Consider the following 23,009-nt stretch of genomic DNA (forward strand, 5'->3'; position numbering starts at 1 on the left):
CTGGTGTGACGATGCGTTCAGGCCCATTAAGCTAACAAGAGAAACCCATCCAGCATACGTTCTCTACAGTGTTAACTAACAGAAGAGACTGTCGCTAATTGCTTCCACTCCAGTCTAACTAATTGGAGTGAATAAAGATGATTAAAAGGGACTAAAAATAGCCAGAGGGGAGGGAAAATGGAAAGCTTCTGTTTTAATGGCAGGGGAATTAGAAAAAGAGCGATACTTAACCCGCCTATTCTGACAAGATTCACATCAGCTCTCTTTAATGATGGATCAACCTCGCGCGTGTCACACACCTCACACACCACATACACACACACACACACATTCTGTACACGCAAAAATGAGTATGTGCCGCATTCACACATTAAAGTTGATGAATAAAGCTAGTAATGACTGGACAGATGGTTCTTTTCATTTTCTGTAAGGGAAATTATTTAATCTTTAAATACTCGGTATGGACATGGACTAAAGTGAGGAAAACATGTGTTTAATACTATTTTCTTGAGAATACTAAAATATTTATCATGTGTGTATTTGTAATACAAGTCACAACTAAAAATACAAAGGAAAGCACGTATTATTTCTAGTTTCAAATATTGTAAACCTTACCAACCTTAACATTTGCTGGATGAACACAAGTATGCCAAGTTAGGACCCAGAACTTTGTACACGAATCGGTAGTCCAACAGAAATATGCACAAACAAACCATCAACCCTCTAAACCAGTGGTTCTCAAATGGGGGTACGCGGACCCCTAGGGGTACGTTGGAGTACTGCAGGGGTACGTGAGATTTATTTTATGTTAATTAAAAAAAAAAAAATAGATAAATATACAAATTTTAGGAAAAGTAACGAAGTTTGAGCAGTGTGGGTTTTATATTAATAGACTATAGTTACAGAGTTACTAAATTGTAAGTACAACTTATTAAAAAGATCAGTTCAATGCAACTAATGTCATCTTAGTGTTATTGCATGATATTAAAATGGGTTGGCCATGAATTTAGTGATGGATTGTAAACATTTGAAATGTAGCATTGAAGTGTTTCTCAGTTACAAGGTTGTTGTTTTAATAAATCAGGCACCGATGGTGCAGCGCTGTACTGTACCTCTTTATATAGGCTTTTTTCCCCTAACAAATAGTTTTTGCGCTGAATTTTTTTTCAAAGGGGGTACATTATTGAAAAAAGTTTGAGAATCACTGCTCTAAACACTCCCATAAACAACAGATCTGGTACCTTCTGTTCCTCTATCACCTTGGGATAAACACACACACACACACACACACACACACACACACACACACACACACACACACACACACACACACACACACACACACACACACACACACACACACACACACACACACGTTACTCACTCCTGACAACCAGATTGACGTTCTTGCGGGCCTGGTTGCCCACGTTGTTGTAAGCCGTACAGTTGTAGAAACCAGCGTCGGTCGGTGTGACCGCCCGCAGATTGAGCGTTGGCCCTCGAACTTGTGCGCTGAGGGGAAGGGGCGACCACCTCAGGGTGGGGAGGGGGAAACCTGCCGTCACCTCACAGGTTAGGAGCACATCCTGCCCGGGGTCCACCACCACCGTGTCGTTCACTGACAGCCGGATTATTGGGGGAGCTGAGAGGGAAAACACAGGAGAGAAAAAAGGATTACATGAGGCTCAAAACATTTCCTCTGTGGTTTTGTACAATAGTTTTTCTTGAGCTTCGCAACTCTTGTACAAGATTGGTGGTTATTACTGGCGCTGTCATGCTGACACCTACAGTTACCTCTGTTTCTGCACAAGATGAAGGAAGGTTTCTCAGTGGGATTGCAGGATGGTTACCGGATTTTGCATGTAGTGATGACATTATTTTAAAGTGAAAAAGGGAGTATTTGTCAATGTGGGTGTGTGAGTATAATATAATGCACAGAAAAACGAATTCCTTCAATATTAGGTTCTGCTCTAACAAGCAGGCCTACCAGTTTTCTTGTTTATTATAAAGTTAACATACATGTATCCAGAGGTGGGATGTAACTAAGTTCATTCACCCAAGTATTGATATACTTGTACTTGAGTTTTTACATTGTATGCTAGTTTGTATTTCTACTCCACTACAATTCAGGGGTAAATTGTGTACTTTAACTCCACATTTTTTATTTGATACCTTTAGTTACTTGAAATGGGCCAATCTGCAAAATGAGTAATTTAAGTATATTTTGATGAAAATACTTTTGTACTTTTACATGTAACAAAGTATTCCTACACTCTGGTACTTCTACTTTTGCTCAAGTACAAGATCTGATTACTTTTCACACCTCTGGATGTATCAAGCTCAACCCTTGCTTGATTTAAGAATCTAAAGAAACACAAGCAAAACCTGACCTTCATAAAAATAAGCAAACAAAAGCTGTTCATGTTCTCTAATGTTACGTTTTGTAATTTGTTCTAAGTGCAAATGTAATGCAGTGTAAGTGTTATTGTGTGTCTCATTACACACTAATCAGTATTTGAAGGTAATTCATGGCTTGTCCCCCTGCTTTCTCATGCCCCTTATCTTCCCAAAGCTACCGTGTCTTTTCCTATGACTGCTCTAACAGGAAAAGTACAGAATGACCCAAAATGCAACTACAGAGGTAGAAAAAAAATCCTGTTGCCAGACAAAGATCGATTGGACCCAAGCTGTTTCAAATACAAAAAAGGGCAGAGCAGTGGGAACGAGGGCCACAAACACTATGAACGCAAGGAAGGAGGGCATTAAAGACAGGACTGGAGCAGGAAAGGGGGGAAAGGGCCAAAAGGAAGAAAATATGAAACTTCAAAAAAGGTGTTTTGGAGAGAGAGAGAGAGAACAGAACAACAAACATTCACACACACATACCTTGATAAATAAAGGGCATTAACCGTCACATTTAAAACATAAAAAGAGATTACTTAGTTGAGTACTCATAAAACAGCTTTCTCTCAGTCTGTAAAGCCAGAAATCCCCTGATATATGTGCATTGCATTCACACTATAAGAGTGGAGTTACAGTTTTAAGCGTTTAGTTTGACTTAAACCAGGAAACGTTGTGTTAATAGTGCAGATACTGTATGGAAGCATGTATGTAAATATTATCTGCATAATTAATCTTATATAATAGCTCTATCAGTTAAGTGTAGCAATTAGATACAATGTATTTCAGAGTACCAAATCAGTCATATGGTCATATAATGTAGAATTTTGCCCTTAGCATACATGCAAAGTAATCAGGATACAAATAACCATCTGCAATTCATCTGTTCTCACAAATGTGCTCGCCTTACTCAACTGTTACAATTGTTTTTGTAATTAAAATCAAAGGAAAATGTGAATTTGTGAAAGACAAACCCAAAGAAACCAAATACTACTGTACAGTTACTGCATTTAAATCAATTGCAATGCTTTTTCAAAAAAAACAACTTTATATTGTTCTTAATAATATTGAGCTACTTTAGTGCCAGCTACAAAATAAAACTACCTCTAGCAAGCGGCAGCTGGGAATTGTGGTTTTTGTTAAACCCCTAAATGGTTTTATGGCATACTTTGCCCATAATAATTGCAGCAAATTGGGTTTGTGGTTAAGCATCTGTTTGTTAAACAGAGCGCTTAATATTGCATATATTAGTATAATATTAATTTGTATATTAAGCATCAAACTGAGCCATTGAAACCCTCTACATCACATAGGTGCAATGCAACCTGCAGCATCTTGTAATAGTTATTCTGGATATCACGGGGTGTCAGTGGGGTGAGAGCAGTGAGCAAAATGTCACCTGTTTAAATCCCTCAAGTGGCTACAAAACGTTTTTGTTGGAGTAATATTTGAACTCTCCTCCTCTCTCATCAACTGCTGTAAAAACCACCCTGGGGCAAAGCAGTCAAGCCTCAGTTTTTCAACCAGAGCTGCTTCACTGGCCACGAGTTACTAATCTGTGCTGGTACTGTTGAGCTCTGTGGTGCGAAGTCATGTCTGTGTGTTTAGCTCTGCCATCTTATGTAAGGAATTTGTAGCAGCATAAAAGACGCAAAAACAAGGTAATTGTATTCTGTTTTAAATGAAGTTTGTCAACCTGCCTCTATGATTAATGTACATACTCCCTATTACACTGCCACGTCGACAGGATAATAATGTCGGTTTTCCTGTAGGAGGTCTGTAAGACATCACGCAGCAGGTTGTATGATAACCATATATTGTTTAGCTGTGGAGGCATAAAGAAGCATTGCTCTGTTGAGACACTCCCAGGGTTATTTCATACTTGGCTACTGAGCTTGTGGAGCACATTTTCCAAATTATTCAATATATCAATTTAAAGGAAACACCAATACACACACACACACACACACACACACACACACACACACACACACACACACACACACACACACACACACACACACACACACACACACACACACACACACACACACACACACACACACACACACACACACACACACACACACACACACACACACACACAGTAAAGAGCTAGAGCTACCAACACCTTCTTTATTTGCGACTGTGAATTCATTCCAATTGAGCGGATGAAGAAAGCTGAAAGAGGCTTACATTCTCTAATAGGTTTAGACGCTTGTAGAAAATAAACAAATCCAACCTCAGAGTCAGAGCCAGGTGAGCCAAGTGCAACCTGAGTAAAAAATTATCTGCTGCAAAATGTGAAGACGGTTCCTCTTTCTACCATTTTTCAATACTTTTGATAGGGTGCCTGAGACAAGAAAGGGCCTTGAGGATACAGTATTGTGCACTTCCATATACCATGTCTCGTGATAATCCTGTAAATATTCATAAAGCAAGTTTTCAGTCGTATAGATAATGTTTTAATGAGCCTTTGAGTCTTGAACCTGCTTAGTATCAGAGGTGAAACGATTATAATTATTATCTTTCTTTACAATTATCTTATAATCTCTCCTTTTGATGCTCATTTGCATTTGCTTATTCCATTGAGACGAATGAGAGTAAAGTAGTATAATAATAGTAAATATTTGTATTATAGCAAATATTATCTTTGCGTATGCTTGCCTGGTTAATGAATCACTAGTGTGTAATGCTTTGTGTGTGTTTTTTGAAAAAAGAGCTTTATCTATACATTAGGCGCTTTCACACCAAGTACTTTGCCGTACTTAGTTCTGATGAACTCTTTAGTTCTGATGAACTAAAGAGCAGATCGCATTCACACCGGAATAAGTCCCTGAGGGAGGATTAGTCAAATGAAGCCGCTGACGTCACTTCTTCTTCTTCTGCTTTGGATTTACTGGCAGGCCGCAAACAACTTCACGGCCTATAGATGAGAGTAACAAATGCGTCACTTCCGGGCAAAAATAACGGCTCCGCCCACTTTTGGGGGAAACAACGCTGTCAGTTGAACGGCGGTCAATACAAATTCTGAAGTTTTTGCCAATCCGATCAGAAATGTAAGAAAACCGGAGATTTTTGGATCTTCAAAGAGCCCGATTCCAATGGCCAGACAGGCAAACAATTGCATTAAGCCATTAGAAATCGACGATCGGGCTCGATATATGGTTAAATATAGCAGTAGGCTATCGATTTTCATAGATGAGAGTAACATCTACGTCACTTTACGGCCACGCCCACTTTTGGGGGAAACAACGCTGTCATTTGAATGGCGATCGAGCCTGAAGCCACAGAGCTCTTCCTTTACTGTCCTTTCTTCTTAGAGGAAGTACAGAAACACTGAACTCTTGATTTTTTAAATATTTGAGGTGCAATAAACGACACAGCAGCTTTTTGGCATGATAAAACTATTATGTTCCGCCTCGCTCATGAGAGTAACAGCTGGAGAAATTACAGCCTCGCCTACTGATTTTAATTTAACCATATATCGAGACCGATTGTCGATTTCCAATGATCGAATGTAATTGTTTGCCTGACTGGCCATCGTAATCGAGCTCTTTGAAGATCCAAAAATCCACGGTTTTCCAAAAAATTTGATCGGATTGGCAAAAACTTCAGAATTTGTATTCAATTCAATGTATTTATTGCCATTCAAATGACAGCGTTGTTTTCCCCCAAAAGTGGGTGGGGCCGTAATTTTTGCCCGGAAGTGACGTAGGTGTTACTCTCATCTATACTGCCACCCGAAGTTCCCGGCCGGAAGTCCCCGGAGTTGGGGACTGGCTTCAGTAGAAGCTGTTGGGAAGCCTTCCGAGTAAATCGCCAGAACGCCAACACCTCCTCATCACTCCACCGCTCCCACATTTTATTTTGTGTTGCCATAAGTTAGTCTCTCTCCGTTGGTGTGCTGGGCTAATGCTAATAATGTTAATGCGAGCAAATAAAATGGCGGCTTCACAAAACTTTTTGGGAGTTTTACGGGGCGTGGTTTGCAATCCACCCAGCCAATCAGAAATGTGAACCTTTTTCTCCCATGAAAGTCCCTGCTCTCTAGCAGGGACTAAAAAGGGGGTGGAAAGGTTCTCATGAACTAAGTTCTAGTTCCGGATTTTTTTGGTGTGAATGCACATTTTCAGAACTATATCGGAACTAAAATGGGAAAAGTACTCCGGTGTGAAAGCGCCTATTCTATGTTCTTAATAAAACATTACACAGGGCTAACTGTACAGTATATATTCGGATTAAGCTTTTTTATCATAGCAGGTAGGCTACACTTTGTGTTTCCTTACACATTTGAGGTCTTATTTGAGCACCTCTGCAGTCAGCAGATTAGGAGGAAGTTCAAAGGTCAGTTGCTGATCCTTCTTGAAAACAGGGCTAAGACGGTCAAAGATATATTTTCTAACTACTCATCTTTTTTTCTGAAGCCAACTGCCAATTTCAAAAAGAAAAAGATGTTTTATGTTACATTTCAATGTGTATTTTACTAGTTTGAATATGTGCAAAATAGCATATTCAATGTCTTTCAGTGTCTCTTTCCATATTTGTATTTGTATTTGCTCGGATCAGTCATTAGCCCGCATGGTTTTTCTTACCACTGCTACGCTGACGACACCCAATTAATTCTGTCCTTTCCCCGCTCAGAGACCCAGGTCGTCGCACGCATCTCTGCTTGTCTAGCTGACATCTCTCAGTGGATGTCTGCTCACCACCTCAAACTCAACCTTGACAAGACTGAGCTGCTCTTCCTTCCGGGAAAAGATTGTCCAACTCTTGACCTGACAATCAACATCGGCACCTCAGTTGTTTCCCCGACTCAGACTGCAAGGAATCTGGGTGTGACCCTAGATAACAACCTGTCCTTCACTGCAAACATCGCTGCTACAACCCGCTGCTGCAGATACACGCTTTACAACATCAGGAAGATACGTCCCCAGCTGACACAGAAAGCGACTCAGGTTCTGGTCCAGGCTCTCGTCATCTCACGCCTAGACTACTGCAACTCCCTCCTGGCTGGTCTACCTGCATGTGCCATCCGACCTCTGCAGCTCATCCAGAATGCAGCGGCTCGTCTGGTTTTCAACCTTCCTAAATTCTCCCACACCACTCCGCTCCTCCGCTCCCTTCACTGGCTTCCGGTAACTGCTAGAATCCACTTCAAGACACTGGTACTTGCTTACCGTGCTGCGAATGGATCTGGCCCTTCCTACATCCAGGACATGGTTAAACCGTACACCCCAGCGCGTGCACTACGCTCTGCATCAGCCAAACGACTCGTTGCGCCCTCGCTGCGAGGGGGACCCAAGTTCCCATCGGCGAAAACACGTGGGTTTGCTATCCTGGCTCCAAGATGGTGGAATGAGCTCCCCATTGACATCAGGACGGCAGATAGCTTGCACATCTTCCGGCGCAAACTGAAAACTCATCTCTTTCGACTCCACTTCGAGCGTTAGAACGATTAACGAAGCACTTTTATACCAATAAAGGACTGGATTACCTAAAGCCAGTTGAGTAGCACTTGAAATGTTTGGCTCTATGAAACCTGATATACTTATATGATTCTGTTTTCTTCAAGGTTGTGTCTTCCTGGTCGAATGTACTTGTTGTAAGTCGCTTTGGACAAAAGCGTCAGCTAAATGCAATGTAATGTATTCATTCTTGTGGATCTATGCATGATTTTCCATGCAGGATCTATCATGATCACATCGTCGTATAAAGTAAATGTCTATCAAAACACACTCTTTTTTAATAACTGATCCAATTACTAATACTCGATTAAATATGTTTACATGTATTAGAAGCCAATTGTTTGTAAGATATTGAATAGTCCAACATTTTTAATACATAATTTAGAGTGAGGGATTATCCTAGGAATTAAAAAATGAAATACTATTGTAAATATTAAGCTATTACTCGGACGATACAATATTAATGACTGTGTTTTTAACCATTATGTTCCCTTGAGCAATTCATTTAGTTAGTCATACATTATGTAAGCATGGACGTGTGTACACTTATTAAAAAGTGTTTCCTTTCTTTAAACAAAACATCTGTTTACCATGAATCACATTGAATTGAATCTTCCCCCTTATCTAAGGATGTACATAAACAGAAAATGCACAGAATCTTATCGGCTTCGCTCCGAGAACCTTTTCCTTTGAACTGTACCAAAGGTCCGTACTGAACTTGGGAAAAGGGCGTTCAGTTACGCTGCCCCTCAAGCTTGGAACCTGCTTCAAACTGAGCTGAAACACAGAGAGCTGGTCTCATTAAACACACTCAAAGCAACTTTAACTGACCTTGAAGCAGGCCGCTGTGTCTGTAAATGCTTTGGCTAAACTTGGTGTATGACTGTGTTGTGATTGTGTGTTTTTTTAATTGTGTGTAACTGTAAAACTGTCTGAAACTGTGCTGTTACCATTCTTGGGCCAGGACTCTCTTGAAAAAGAGATTTGTAATCTCAACGAGACCTATTAAATAAAGGTAAAATAAATAATTAAAAAAAAAAATTGTTGTACATAACATATAAATATTTATATTCCAGCTATTTGAAGAAGTGTACTCGTGTTCTTTTAAATTACTCTGGAAGACCCAAAGAGGAGAATCCAGGCTTTAATCGACCTGAGAGAGAGTTAATCCTCAGTGAGAGAGCGACCCCAGAGTACAGGAAGCAGTTCATTCCTCTAATAGACTTTGGTCAGTTCATCCCTTCAACTAATCTCCTTTTTTAACAGATTGCAATCGCCATAATGAAAGAGGTGCAGAGAGGCTCAACAACTATTTACAGACGCTTATTCTCCAACATACACCCAGACACCCTTCTACTCATTTACATGGGTGACAACAATTGTTCATGCAAATACTCTCACTAATGGGACAGCTCTTTAGCTAACCTCACTAGTGATTAGCTGACAAGACACTTTTCTTGTGTAACAACTGCAATCAGCGCATAAATAGCGCTGTCCACCTTCATTTTATCAAATCAGAACGCTATGAGAGTAAACCCCCGTAGGTCTGAAGAGCTTTCTAAGTACAGTGTATTCAACAATCCTCCATGGAAACGGTGAAGCTCTTTGTTAAATACAGGTAGAATAAAATAGAGTATCAGGGCGTTTGGGAATATATTGAAGCCCTATATGTTGTCATAATTGATTATACCCGCATTTTGAAGTCCATTAATCAACGAGTGTATGCATGCAGCTCATGTGGTTTTCCTCTGAGGGCCCTGGTGTTCTACATGAATTTAAAACATTTGCAAGTCAGGTTAATTGGATTCTAAATGAGCTATAGGTGATTTATAAGGCAAACAGTATAAACAAAGGCTACAAATGAATACATGAATAAACAAATTGAAATTCTAAGAGCAGAAAAGGCAAAATGACAAAATCTGGGATGAAGAAAAAATAAAAGAAAGATCGCTATCTGTGAAGCAAGAATTTTAAAAATTATAGCTTCAATTTCCAGGGGATGTGTGGGTGACGGTAACGGTGGGATCAGCCAGCGCTCTTCCCAAAGTAATGGGATTTATGTGCAGCACAGCGGTTTACAACCAGGTAACAAATGCCTCTCTCTTCCACATTCACACTCCCCTCACTCCCCCTCTTCCCTTTCCTTGCAGTCAGTTTGTCACCTCTGTATCTTTAATATCAACCTCCTCCTGTCTATAAACCTGGTTCTCTTTCTTTTTGCGTTTTTTGTTCACTGCACTCTCGATGACTTGCTTCCTCTCATGCTCACTGATTTCAGATTAAGGTAAAGTCGGGTTATTGGGGGAAATCAGTTGGAAATAAAAATGTTGATTTGGATAGAGGTGTGAGTTGCTGCGTGTATTTCATACAAATGAACATTACATGGAACTTTAAGTCACTCCTAAATAAGCTGAGGCAGCAGGATTGTCGAAAGCAACCAAAAAGATTCTGGTGCCAACACAAGAAAATGATTCAGGTTTTTTATTTTTGAAAATGGAGCATTGGTGGTTATTACTTCCATGCAGTCATGATACCCTGAGGCATGGTGGGGAGATGTATGTATTTGGAATCCACTGCAATATGCCCAACACTTTACTCTGACTTTGAGGTATTATATGTATTTAGGAATGATATAATATGCAATAAAAAATGAGGACACTGCTTTGAGGCAACACAAAATAAAACCAAGACAATCACAAAAAACAACAGACAATGTAAGCTATTTTTAAATGTAAATGTAAAAAAAAAATGTTTAAGACAGAAGACTAAGAGAACATTTATGAAAAAAACTAAATGAATAATGGTGTATAGCTGAGTGTGTGTGTGTGTGTGTGTGTGTGTGTGTGTGTGTGTGTATGTGTGTGTGTGTGTGTGTGTGTGTGTGTGTGTGTGTGTGTGTGTGTGGGTGTGTGTGTGTGTGTGTGTGTTGTGTGTGTGTGTGTGTGTGTGTGTGTGTAGTCTTTGCTCTTCACTGTCTAGAAAACTGAGCCATGAGCATTTACATCCACAGTGAATGGATATTGATGAAAGTATGTGAACATCAGCTGTCTGTAAAGGGCTTGCAAGCAATTACTGTAGATGAAAATGAACACCACAGGAGGAAAGGAATTGGACACCTGCGAGCGTATGCATTTACAGGAACACAAATACAAATTACCCAACAGTTATTGATCATAATTGACAAAGTAAATGCAATGTAGAATTGTCCGCATGGAAAACATTTTTTTCCGGTTGATATATTTATCATTAGCCAGGCTCTGAAGTTCAATATGCAAACAATATTGCCAATTCAAATATTGCAATTGGTGTCAAACATTTGTAGAATGCAGGGCATGTAACTCTTTAAGTGAAACTAGAAAGGTTAAATACTGAGGGCAATGAACTGACATTCTGAGATTCTTGAAGCCCCTTCTGGTTACTTCACAAAAAACGCTCAAAGCGGCCTTACAAGCAAATTGATTCTCGCCAGTGGTCTGGCTGTATATCCCCACCCTGATCCCCACCCAGACTGGATTTGAGACTGGTGGAGAAAAGTCCTGGTGGAGACGTTTAGGAACTTAAGAGTGTAACAGTTCCTGCAGGGGGCTTTAACTGACATCCATACAGCCCAGACACACATCTGTTGGTGCTATTATTATGAGATGAAGCACTAACAAATGAACACATAACCATTTTAAAATAAATCCATGTTTTTAGATCATGTTAAATGAGTGTTTTGTTCTTGTCCCTATAATTTTTCTATTATTTTCTCAATTCTCTCCTTTCGACTTGACCACTCTCAGGCAGGGATTATAGCCTCACATAAAAGCGACTGCACAGTACAATGTTTTACCACAGAGGTTTTACAGTACTGAGGGTTATTGCAGATTGCCCATCGATCCTCAACTTTTCAAGGGGGAATTCATACGTAATAGGATTTGTCACGTATTGATCTCATCATATATATTACACACTTGTATGACTGTCATATTATTGTCAAGGTATATTGTAGTAAGAGTTACAGTAATCAATAAAAGACTGAATCAACTCTTCCCTCACTCAGATTTACAGTTAGCTCAGAGCTTTGCGTTAGCTTTAAATCATGGTGCGTTTGCTTCTCTTTTCCAACATACCTTCCGCCATCATTATAGAGATTTTTTTTTTTGTATCAATGTTTATTTTTTTCTGTGATTTGGCATTTTCTTCCATTTAAGTAAACAGAAAAGGAACAAATATCTTTATTGGTGTATACAGTGATGATGAAGAGTTTTCAATTTAAGTTAATCAGTTCTCGGAAACTTCATAAAGTGTCTGATGTATTTCTTTATGGGGAGCAGCTGTTTTTCATTGCACATTTTGATTAAAGTGATAACACACACTCATGACACCTAGCTGTTTTATGATTTTAATATAATACCAAAGCTAGACCGCTGAAGGAGCTCACAACTAGAAAACATATAGCACCAGATTAATGATTCAGTAATAGTTTTTTAATTAAATTAAAACGACGATGATTACCCCCTTCTTTCTACCCATTGATTGGTGATCTGGTTTTTAATTTCCTTGTGCATATTTTCATTATTAAAAATCAAGATAAAATCCACATTCAGATATGGTGGAAGTCAATCCAAGGAAATCTACTGTTTTCATTCATCCCTTCATGTGTCTTTACTTGTGTCATTGCTGCACCCCCCCCTGTGCCACACCACTTAAAATAACATCAGAACATTGCCCCATGTTCTTTTACGAGAGGCAGGGGAAGAGGATGTAGCCGCTGTCAGCAGTTACTGGAGGGCAGAAACCCCATACTCAAATCCCAGAGTGGGATTATGATATAAAAATCAATCAATCCCCTTGTCCCACCGCGGTGAATCAGCGGTGATGGCATGACCTAGTTGGATGGATCTAATCTAAGCAGCGACTGACGCCACAAGGACAAAAGGGATCTCAGTGGGGAACAACAAAATACGCTCATTAGATAAATAACAGAGGATAACAAATAAAGCAGCAACTCTCTGTTTGATTTCCTCTTTTAAAATCCCTCTACCTCTCCCCCACCTTCTGTCTATTTCATGTTCTCTCTACTCTATTTGTAATTTTCTTCTTTTCAGTTGTTCCCTGTCTGTCAATCTTGTTATTTCAGTGTTGGTTTCTAGTTAAAAAAAATTGTGTAATCCAAGAGGCAGGGCATTATATTTCCTGAAATGCAGCTTCCTCCATTCTCCATTCTCTGAGAGTCTATTAGTTACTCAAGCTCATATAAACAACAAAACATGTTTCTTTCCTTTCTTTCCTTTCTATGTCATTTCCATTGGTTATTTCATAATAACACACACACACACACACACACACACACACACACACACAGAAACACACACAACGCAGTGCTGTCACTCTGTTAGGCTGTGAGGTCCAGAGAGATTGGATGTTCAGGCAAGTCACTGTGTCTGAAAGCCAGCACCAGGCAGATATTTCTGTCTATGGTGGCTGTGTGTGTGTGTGTGTGTGTGTGTGTGTGTGTGTGTGTGTGTGTGTGTGTGTGTGTGTGTGTGTGTGTGTGTGTGTGTGTGTGTGTGTGTGTGTGTGTGTGTGTGGGGGGGATCTGTCTGCTTGGTTTTCCATGTGTGTGAATGTTGACTGCACCCAATTGATCTCAACCACAGGAGTCCAAGAGAGGAGACAGGAAAACAGAGGGGATGAGAGTGAAGAGCACATATCACGTCAGGGAATCCACCCCCTATAAGTAGCTTGTGCTACGTCGCATGCGTCATTCAAACACCTCTTCTCGCTTCAGAGCACATCTCGATGGTAGCCGGGCTAGCTTAACAGTCCACAGACTGAACTAGTGATGGCAAAATGAAGCTTTGAATGAAGCGTCGAACCACTTGGACAATTGTGTCGGAAATAGGTTCATTTCTCGAAGCTTCAGTTACAGCGACCTCTCCTGGCTAAGTGCAAGGCTGCAGTGGGTTTAACGTATCTTTGCCTTGAAAAATATGCGATGCACACACACACTAAGACTGAATATCATGTTCTATTTGCAATTAAAGATTGATAATTGTGTCTATTGGGTTATTGAGAAGAGACTAGAGAGTGCTGGACATTTTTTTGGGAGGAGAGGGCCTTTTATCAGTTATTAAAGTTGAAAATAAATGATTAAAATACATCCATTCCGGGCTTTGAACCAGCTGAGCTGATGACATCGCCGCATTCGGGCCGCCGGCTGTACCCACTGGGCTATCTATTCCTTGAAATATTTAACTGTTTTTATATTACTGATAATTGTCTTTTTGTTCACAACTTCTCCACATTTCGAAGTGTTTCCCGAGCCAGAACGACCTATCTTTCTTCCTGGCTTGCTCTATAATGATATCAAATGCAATACCAACAACAACTCAACAGCAACAACGCAAACTACGACAACAACCCACACATTGCGCATTGTTTAGAGCGGTCACAAAGTGTTGAAGCGCTCAAATTTGAAACTGTTTCAACCTGTCAGAATCGAGACGAGGCAGTGCATTGAATCGCGTGAATGGACCGCGAACCAGTCAAGTGATTCATTCAGGAAATGAAGCAGTTGCTGCTTCGTACGTCATATGTCACGTGATTTGAAGCAAGCTTCGAAGCACTGCTTCTATGGAATAGGAAGTCCAGGGTTGAAGCTCCGTTCGAAGCTTCAGTGTCAAACTGCCATCACTAGACTGAACCCAAAGCTAACTTTCGGTCGACGGGCGCTTTCCGGCTACTCTTCTGCTTCGCAAGAAGACTGTTAATGCTAACACACCAGTTAGTATTACAATCGACCTCGCCGTTTCTTTCCTCGGAAATTAAGGTAAGGTTTTGATTTTTTAAAGCTAGCAACACACCTGTTGCTAGCTTGCTTTCCCTCACTACGGACACCACAGTAGCGAGGATGTTTTTTCTTTTTCTCTCACAGAGGAAAAGATTAAAGAATATTAACACACCAGTTAATATTCTTTGAGAAAAAAATCTACACCGTCCTTTTTTCTCCGGATTAAGGACAGGTTGGAAGAATTTTTTTTTTCTCGACAACGTACCTGTTACGAGCGGGTCCTCTCCACGCCACGCGGCGAACAAGATGGACGCCTCTCTCCCTCACACCAGAGGAGTCAGGGACTCGGAGGCTCGGCTCTGCAGCTGCGGGTTGAAAATATCAGGCACAGACTCACACCAGGTCTGCTCGTCCTGCCTCGGGCTGGAACACGCCCAGGAGGCTATTGACAACCCCGGCTCGTTCTCCCGTGATTGGCCGTGCTCGTGCCCGCTTCACCGTAAAGAGCCTCCACCGACGGTTAGCACGCCAAGCTAGCTTGTCGGGACAGGACCCCCTCATGTCCGCTGATTTGCCGGCTGGCAATCAAGACGCGGGGGCGTCCGCCGCAGAGATTGAGCCCCGCACTGTGTCGGTCTGGGGCTCATCAAGAGCGGCAGCTGCGGAACCGGAGTCCCGCGCCGTGTCAGGCTGGGACCCGGTGGCGGCCAGAGACGCGAGAACGGAGCCCCACGCTTTACCAAGCTGGGGCTCCCGGCTGGACCTCACCATGATTTCGCCGCGGAGGATGTCCTGGAATTGGATTATATGGAGGACGAAGAGGGTGCCTCTGAGTTCCTCCTGTCTGATTCAATGAGCAAGAACACGATATCTTCGTGTCATCGGCTCAGGCTGCAAAGCCGGGAGCGATGGCTGCTCTCCCGGGCGATAGCACACCAGCTTCGCCCTGTCTGAGCATGGAACTGCAGGCCGTGTGTCAGCGTGCCGCGTCCAGACTAGACATCCCGTGGCCCGAAATAGCCAAGGAGACCTCCAAGTCCCGTTACGAGGGGAAACATTTTCCCCAAGCAACGAGGACAAAGAGGCAACTCCTTCCGGTCTTCCCGGAGATGTTGGATGAGGTGTCGGTCTCGTGGAGAAACCGGCCCTTTAGCAACAAGGCCCCAATCCAGGGTGCCTCCTCCCTACACTGTGACGGTATGGAGAAGCTCGGCCTGCTCCTTATACCGCCTATGGAACCGCTGGTGGCAGCCCACCTCCTACCGAGGCTGGTCCCGTCACCAAGCAGGAACCCCACGCTGCCAGCGAAGGCGGACCGATTCCAGTCGACCATGACTGAACAGTCCTACAGAGCCGCAGCGTTGTCCGCCAGGGCTTTGAACGTTTCCTCGCTGCTAACCGCATACCAAGCGGAGCTCTGCGAGGATCTGTCAAGCAATCCTGGACCGGCCGTTCTGGACGAGATGGCCGCGATCACAGACATTTGTCTCCGTGTTCAACCCTGCGCCATCCAGGCCACGGGCAAGGCAATGGGGATCATGGTGGTGCAGGAAAGAGCTAGATGGCTCAACCTCACCAACCTCCCAGACCGGGAAAAGGAGGATGTGCTAGACATGCCCATCGTTCCCGAGGGGATTTTCGGCTCCGCTCTCGCCTTCATGCAGAGGAGATGCGGGTCGAAAAAGAAGGAGGACGAGGCCCTCCACCTCTGTCTCCCTCGAAGGGTCCAGCCACTGCCTTCACAGCAGCAGTCCTTCGAATGTGCCTCGAACCCTGTTTGGTTCAAAGTACCAAAACAGCGGAGGTCGCAGCCCGCCCCGAGTCCCCAGCCCAGGCAGGAGACAAGGGCGAGTTGGCCTAGAAAATCTCCGGTTCCGGCTGCAGCCCAGGCGCAGCCAACCCAGAATTTCGGCCAGCAGTCGAGGAAGAAGAAGCGGGCGGCCTGACAGCCCCCCCTTCTCCCCTATGTGACAGAGCTGGAAGTCCACGGTTCCCCAGCTCTAGGTGTGTTCCCGCTACCTCGAGAGATGCCTCAACGCCATCCTCAAGTCTGCAAAAACACATGTCACAATATTGTTGTTGTTTCAAACCATTTTCCGCTGACGCATCCAGGCTTCAGGCCAAGGGCGCAGCTAAAAAAAAATGAAAAGAAAAACAATAAAAACAATAAACAGTCCGTCAACTGTTCCCCTTCTGAGAGCAGCTACGGCCTCTCTCAAAAGGCGGATAATAGACGGGTCTGTGAAGGCACCACCGTCACGTGCATGCGCAGTGCCGGCTGGGGTTGTGAAGAAACCACCGTCACGCGCATGCGCAGTGTCGGTGGGGATTGTCGAAATGGGGTACCACCATGTTCAGACACTAGAGGGCCCCATAACACAACAAATAGAGACTCAGAGGGGAAGAGACGTGACATCTCCGCTGGCTCTAAGGAGCATACAGTGGAAGATGCTCACAACATCTGCTTGGGTTTTCAAGACAGTAACACGGGGCTACAGACTCCAATTCGCTGTCACCCCCCCTCGCTTCTCGGGCATTCTGTATTCACAAGCCCAAGGAGAGTCAGCCCATATTCTAGAGAGAGAGATCCTCTCACTTCTAGAAAAGAGGGCTATATCCAGCTGTGCACATAACTGTTTTGCCCTGGTTCTCAAAGGAGCACCTGGAGATGTTGCTTGGTGCTCATCCTTAAAATGAAATAAACCGTAACTTTTGAGGGGGTCTTGACTTTATTTGCCAGACACACGCGCTGAACACAAATTCAGAGGTGAACACAGAACACACATGCAGAGGTGAACACAAGACAACATTAGCACGACCAGTAATTCTACAAGCTGTCATCACTATCCTCCTGACTGTTCTCCTCACTGTCTTCCTCTCTGTCAGACATGGTAGCTGATGATGTAGGCCTACTTCTTTCTCTCTGGTTGAGTCTGTGATTAGCTGCTTGCATCCACAAGTCAACAGCTGGTTTTGGGTCGAAAGTCTCTGTTGTCATCTTAGACAAGTGGATGTAATCAAATAAGTATGTGAACATAACCAATAACCTACCATAGCCAATAACAAATTAATGTAACTTATTTTATTTTTGTTGTTCATTCATATCTTATTTTAGCTTAACATTTATTTATTTATGCATTTGTTTTTATCTTTCCAGTTTTAAAGGATATTTTTGGTTTACTGTCCTATAGTATACATTGGAATGATTTCAAACCTGTTTATCCCAATAATTATAAAGGAGTGCCTTGAAAATACGTGTTTACATAAATTGTGATCAAAACGTTTGAGACCCACTGATATAACTTAGACTAAAGTGAACTATCTAAACACTCAGAGACCTTTACCTCACTGAACGGGATTCGGCCAATACTAGATTTGAGGGTTCTGAACAAATATCTAAAAATATACAAATTCAGAATGCTCACTCACACATCTCTGCTGCGTCTCGTGCGACAAAACGACTGGTTTACATCAGTCGACCTGAAAGATGCGTATTTCCACATCCCAGTATATTACCCACACAGGAAATATCTGAGGTTCGCATTTCAGGGGATCTGTTACGAATACAGAGTACTTCCCTTCGGTCTGTCTCTCAGTCCAAGAGTGTTTGTACGATGTACGGAAGCCGCGATAGCCCCGTTAAGACAACAGGGTATTCGCCTGGCGACCTACCTAGACGACTGGCTGCTTCTCGCACAGTCGGAGCAGGAGGCTATTACGCAGACAAATGTCCTCGTAAAGCACCTGCTCAACCTGGGTTTCATAATAAACACAGAGAAGAGCATGTTGTGCCCCGCGCAGACTATACTCTTCCTGGGTTTACACCTGAACTCGGTGCCCTTTACAGCCCGCCTGTCAGCGGAAAGAGTGAACGCTTTCAGAGCTTGTCTCGCTCATTTCCAGCTGCGCAAACATGTTCTCTTCAGATCATGCCTGCGGTTACTGGGGCTCATGGCGTCAGCCATCCTGGTCATACGTCTGGGATGCTTACACATGAGGGAGTTTCAGCACTGGGTAGCCGCTCTAAAACTAAACCCCGTGCGTCATGGCGCGCGGAGAGTAATGGTTACTGTGAAATGCGTAATGGCACTGCGCCACTGGCTGCACCCGACTTTTCTAGTACGAGGTGTGCCTATGGGTGCTGTCCTTTCACGGAAAGTGGTCACCACGGACGCATGTCTGACAGGCTGGGGAGGTATTTACGAAGGTCGTCCGGTGAGGGGTCTCTGGAGCAGAGACCTCCAGCGGGCGCACATAAATTACCTGGAGCTTTTAGCGGTGTTCCTCACCCTAAAACGCTTTCTGCCTTTTCTCAGAGGACATCATGTCCTCGTGAGGACAGACAACACGACCACAATATCGTATATAAACCGCCAAGGGGGTTTGCGTTCTCTCCAGTTACACATGCTGGCACGCAAACTGATCTTATGGAGCGGCAGACGTCTCCTCTCTCTGAGAGCGACACACGTACCAGGAGTGATGAACCTCGGGGCAGATCTACTGTCCAGAGGTGCACCACTATATGCAGACTGGACTCTACATCCAAGGATTGTGAGTCAGCTGTGGTTGCGTTACGGCAGAGCCGCGGTAGATCTGTTCGCATCAAAAGAAAATGCTCAATGTCAGCTGTTCTTTTCAATGCGCGATTTAAACACACCGTTAGGCGTGGACGCGCTCACGCACGTTTGGCCTCCGGGCCTTCTGTACATGTTCCCACCCCTGGCTCTGATACCCCCAACTCTGGCCAGAGTGAGGGAACAACGCCACACACTTATCCTGATAGCTCCGCACTGGCGCAATGTACTGGCTGGCGGAGATATATCAGCTGCTGTGCGGGCAGCCATGGCAGCTCCCACTACACAGGGACATACTGTCTCAGGCGGGGGGGGGGTGATCTTTCACCCACACCCAGAGCACTTGACACTATGGGCCTGGCCCGTGAGTGGTACAATCTGAATACAGTGGGACTCCCTCAGAAGGTGATAAACACTATTCAGAGTGCGAGAGCTTCCTCCACCAGGTCTCTCTATGACTGTAAGTGGAGGGTGTTTGAGGAGTGGTGCCTTCAAAAAGGACACATCTCTTTTCAATGTCCTGTCGGGGTGATTTTATCATTTCTACAGGACTTAATTGATAAACACAGAGCTTTCTCTATGATCAAAGTGTACCTGGCTGCTATTGCTGCATGCCATGTGGGCTTTGAGGGAAAGACGGCTAGCCAACATCCTTTGGTCTGCCGTTTTATGAAAGGGGCTCACAGGCTCCTCCCTGTTTCCAGGTCACTGGTGCCCTTATGGGACTTGGCAGTGGTTTTAGATGGGCTCACTCTAACCCCATTTGAACCCCTTGAAGAAGCTGACATGAAGCACTTGTCACTCAAGACAGTGCTGTTACTGGCCCTGGCATCCGCCAAGCGAGTCAGTGACATTCATGCGCTATCTGTACATCCTTCATGCACTCAGTTCGCCCCAGGGCAAACGAGAGTGTTGTTGAAGCCCAACCCTGCCTTTTTACCTAAGGTGGTTGGTTCATGTACCCCAATAGACCTATCGCTAAACCACGCCCCAAATAGAATTTGTCCAATCATATCACAGCAAAAATCCCTCCTGGCAGAAAACTCGGACATCACCAGAAAAGCCGTTTGTGGGGCGCATCAAAACAAAACCAGACGTCTGTGATCGAAACCACTGTGAAGAGTTCAGTTTCTATGTTTATTATCTAGCTAATATCTGATGGTGAAACGCTGTGCGTGGGGTACCTGTAATTCGGACACCAGGTACCCTAAAAGACTGGATGGAGGAGTATATTTCGTACCTTTTCCGAAGCCCAAAAGAAAACTCAACAAATGCAAGCGGTGGATTATGCTGTGTCGTCAACCACATAGCACATACACAACTGAATGTGAAGACAATTACCAAGGACACTTATTATTGCTCAAAGGTAAGGTCAATTCATAAAGACATAATATTTGACGGCGTGTATTAGAAACGTAGACCAAACTATTAGTTTGCTAACGATTGACTTTGACTGCCAACTAGCTAGCGTATATCCAGCCCAGCTAACTAACGTTAGCTGCCAACTTGTTAGCCAGCTAACTAGCTACAGTGTTATCAACATCAACGTTTGCTGTCTGACTTTTCGTCCTCGCTAGTTAGCTGGTGTTTTTAGCTAACTGTCTTTTCACCTCAAAGCACTTCAGAGATGGGAAGCCAACTCTGGAATATCCAGATCCCATCCGGGCTCTCGTGTGTGCTGCTCCGAAAAGACACAGACCCTCACCCAAAAAAAGGTAACGTAACAGTCAGCCAGGTGCATAACAGTGAAAATTATGACCAACAAGGACAGTTATAGTTATAGATTTAATGTAGTGACCACCACTGCTAACATTGACTTGAACTCCCCCCGCGGCCATTGTCAACAGTCATTCACGGTCGGCTTTGTTTGTCCGAGTTTTCAAAGGGGGCGTGGCTTAGCGATAGGTCTATTGACATTGAGGCATTTCCTCCGCCGCTGTGTTCCTCCGGGGAACAGCAGCCGGATTTGCTGTGTCCAGTCCGTGCTTTACGCACCTATATGGACAGATCAAAAGAGTTTCGTCATAATGACCAACTCTTTGTGTCCTGGGCTAACCCTCAGAAGGGCAAGCCCGTTACTAAGCAACGGCTCTCCCACTGGATTGTGGAGGCAATTGCTTTGGCCTATACGAGTCAGGGTTTGCAGGCACCTTCGGGTCTGCGTGCTCATTCGACTCGTGGTCTGGCTACATCCTGGGCTTTGTTCAAGGGTGTTTCCATCCAAGACATTTGTGCAGCAGCGAGCTGGTCCTCGCCGCTCACTTTTGTCCGCTTTTACAGGCTAGACGTCTCTGCTCCTAGTGTGGCCCGAGCAGTGCTGGGTACCTTGTTGAGTCAGAGCTCTACCTGTTAAGTTCTGGTTGGTTGGGTGAATTTCGAGATAAGCTCGTCTGGCAATACGGGAGCTACAATATCCCATAGTGAGACATCGAACGGAGTGTTATGAATGAGAACTATAGGTTACTTACGTAACCCCAGTTCTCAGAGTAACATGTAGTGAGATGTCTCACCAGACGGCCCTCCTTGCTATGGTGAAGCGAGAAGAGGTGCTTATTTTGAATGACGCATGCGACGTAGCGCAAGCTACTTATAGGGGGTGGATTCCCTGACGCTGACGTCAAGATCACCAGCCAATCAGGATTGGCGTAATGAGATTGATGCTTCTGTTTGCTCCGCGATGAGGCGCATCCCATAGTGAGACATCTCACTACATGTTACTCTGAGAACTGGGGTTACGTAAGTAACCTATAGTTATCCTACCCCTAAGTAAGTATGTCAGATATATCATGCCTTCTCTTTAGGGATCAAATAATAATGTATTCACGTTCCATCCCCCAGCTCCTGCTTTTGTTCACAGATGAATTTGTAACTTATGTATACACCAAAATACTTCGGAGATGTACTTTTACGTTCAAAAGCATTAGCATTTTTGATTGCAAAATAGCCCAGTTAGCTTAGAAGGTAGAACATGAGACTCTCTATCTAAGTGTTGTTGGTTCGAGTCCCACATTACATGTACAAATTAATGTATCATTTGAAGCTACTTTTTTTGCAATATCGGTTCAGTGTCATAAATCAACTTAACTCTTCAAAGTAGTCCACAGTATCTTACAAAATATATACATATTATTTGGTAATACATTCATTCAGTTTGTGACTCTTACAACCTCAGATCCAGTGCCTGGATACGGTTCCACCTGCTGTGTGGACTGAGGCTGGGAAAAGGAGTATTATGGTCCTTGGTCTTGGAATGACCTTCAACCACGCCTCAAACTGACGGCACTTGTCTCATTGTCATGTTTTAAATTGAAGTTGTCTGAAGTCCTTACCACTAGCTGCTCTTGCAGTAATAAGTAGTGCACCTTTCTTACTGTCCTAATGTGCACAATGTAGTGACTGCTTTTTTGTCTTTTGTTTTCTTAGTTATGTTCTCTGTATCTTATATGTTTGTGTTATGTGTTATGTGTAACGTTGCTGCCTTCTTGGCCAGGTCAGCATTGCAAATGAGATTTTATCTCAATGCTTTTATCTGGTTAAATAAAGGTTAAATAAATAAAAATGTGGTCAGAGCCGTGACATTTAGGTGGCTTTAATCTGTTGAACCATAAGTGTTAGCTTCTTGTTTTGGGTTCCGTTTTGGTACTGTGATAAAAGCATTTCTCTTTCATCAAAATCATTTATCATCTCATTTATCATGTGTTGTCTGCCTTAATTAAAAGCAGGTCCCATTCACCTGAGGCTGATTCATTAGCGCCTCTCCATTTTCCAGGGCTTTTCATCAAATCTGTCATT

General features: G+C 43.4%; 1 protein-coding gene across 2 annotated transcripts in view; it reads right to left on the bottom strand.

The window, feature by feature from the left end:
• LOC117556709 (MAM domain-containing glycosylphosphatidylinositol anchor protein 1) overlaps nt 1–23,009 on the bottom strand; it is a 198,876-nt gene that overhangs the window by 59,918 nt on the left and 115,949 nt on the right. For both annotated transcript variants that reach the window (XM_034232201.1, XM_034232200.1), the window contains exon 7: nt 1,385–1,642. In XM_034232201.1, coding sequence (XP_034088092.1) covers nt 1,385–1,642 — 258 coding nt within the window. The remainder of the gene's footprint in view (nt 1–1,384; nt 1,643–23,009) is intronic.

Source organism: Gymnodraco acuticeps, unplaced genomic scaffold (genome assembly GCF_902827175.1).
Source record: "Gymnodraco acuticeps unplaced genomic scaffold, fGymAcu1.1, whole genome shotgun sequence".
NCBI lineage: Eukaryota > Metazoa > Chordata > Actinopteri > Perciformes > Bathydraconidae > Gymnodraco > Gymnodraco acuticeps.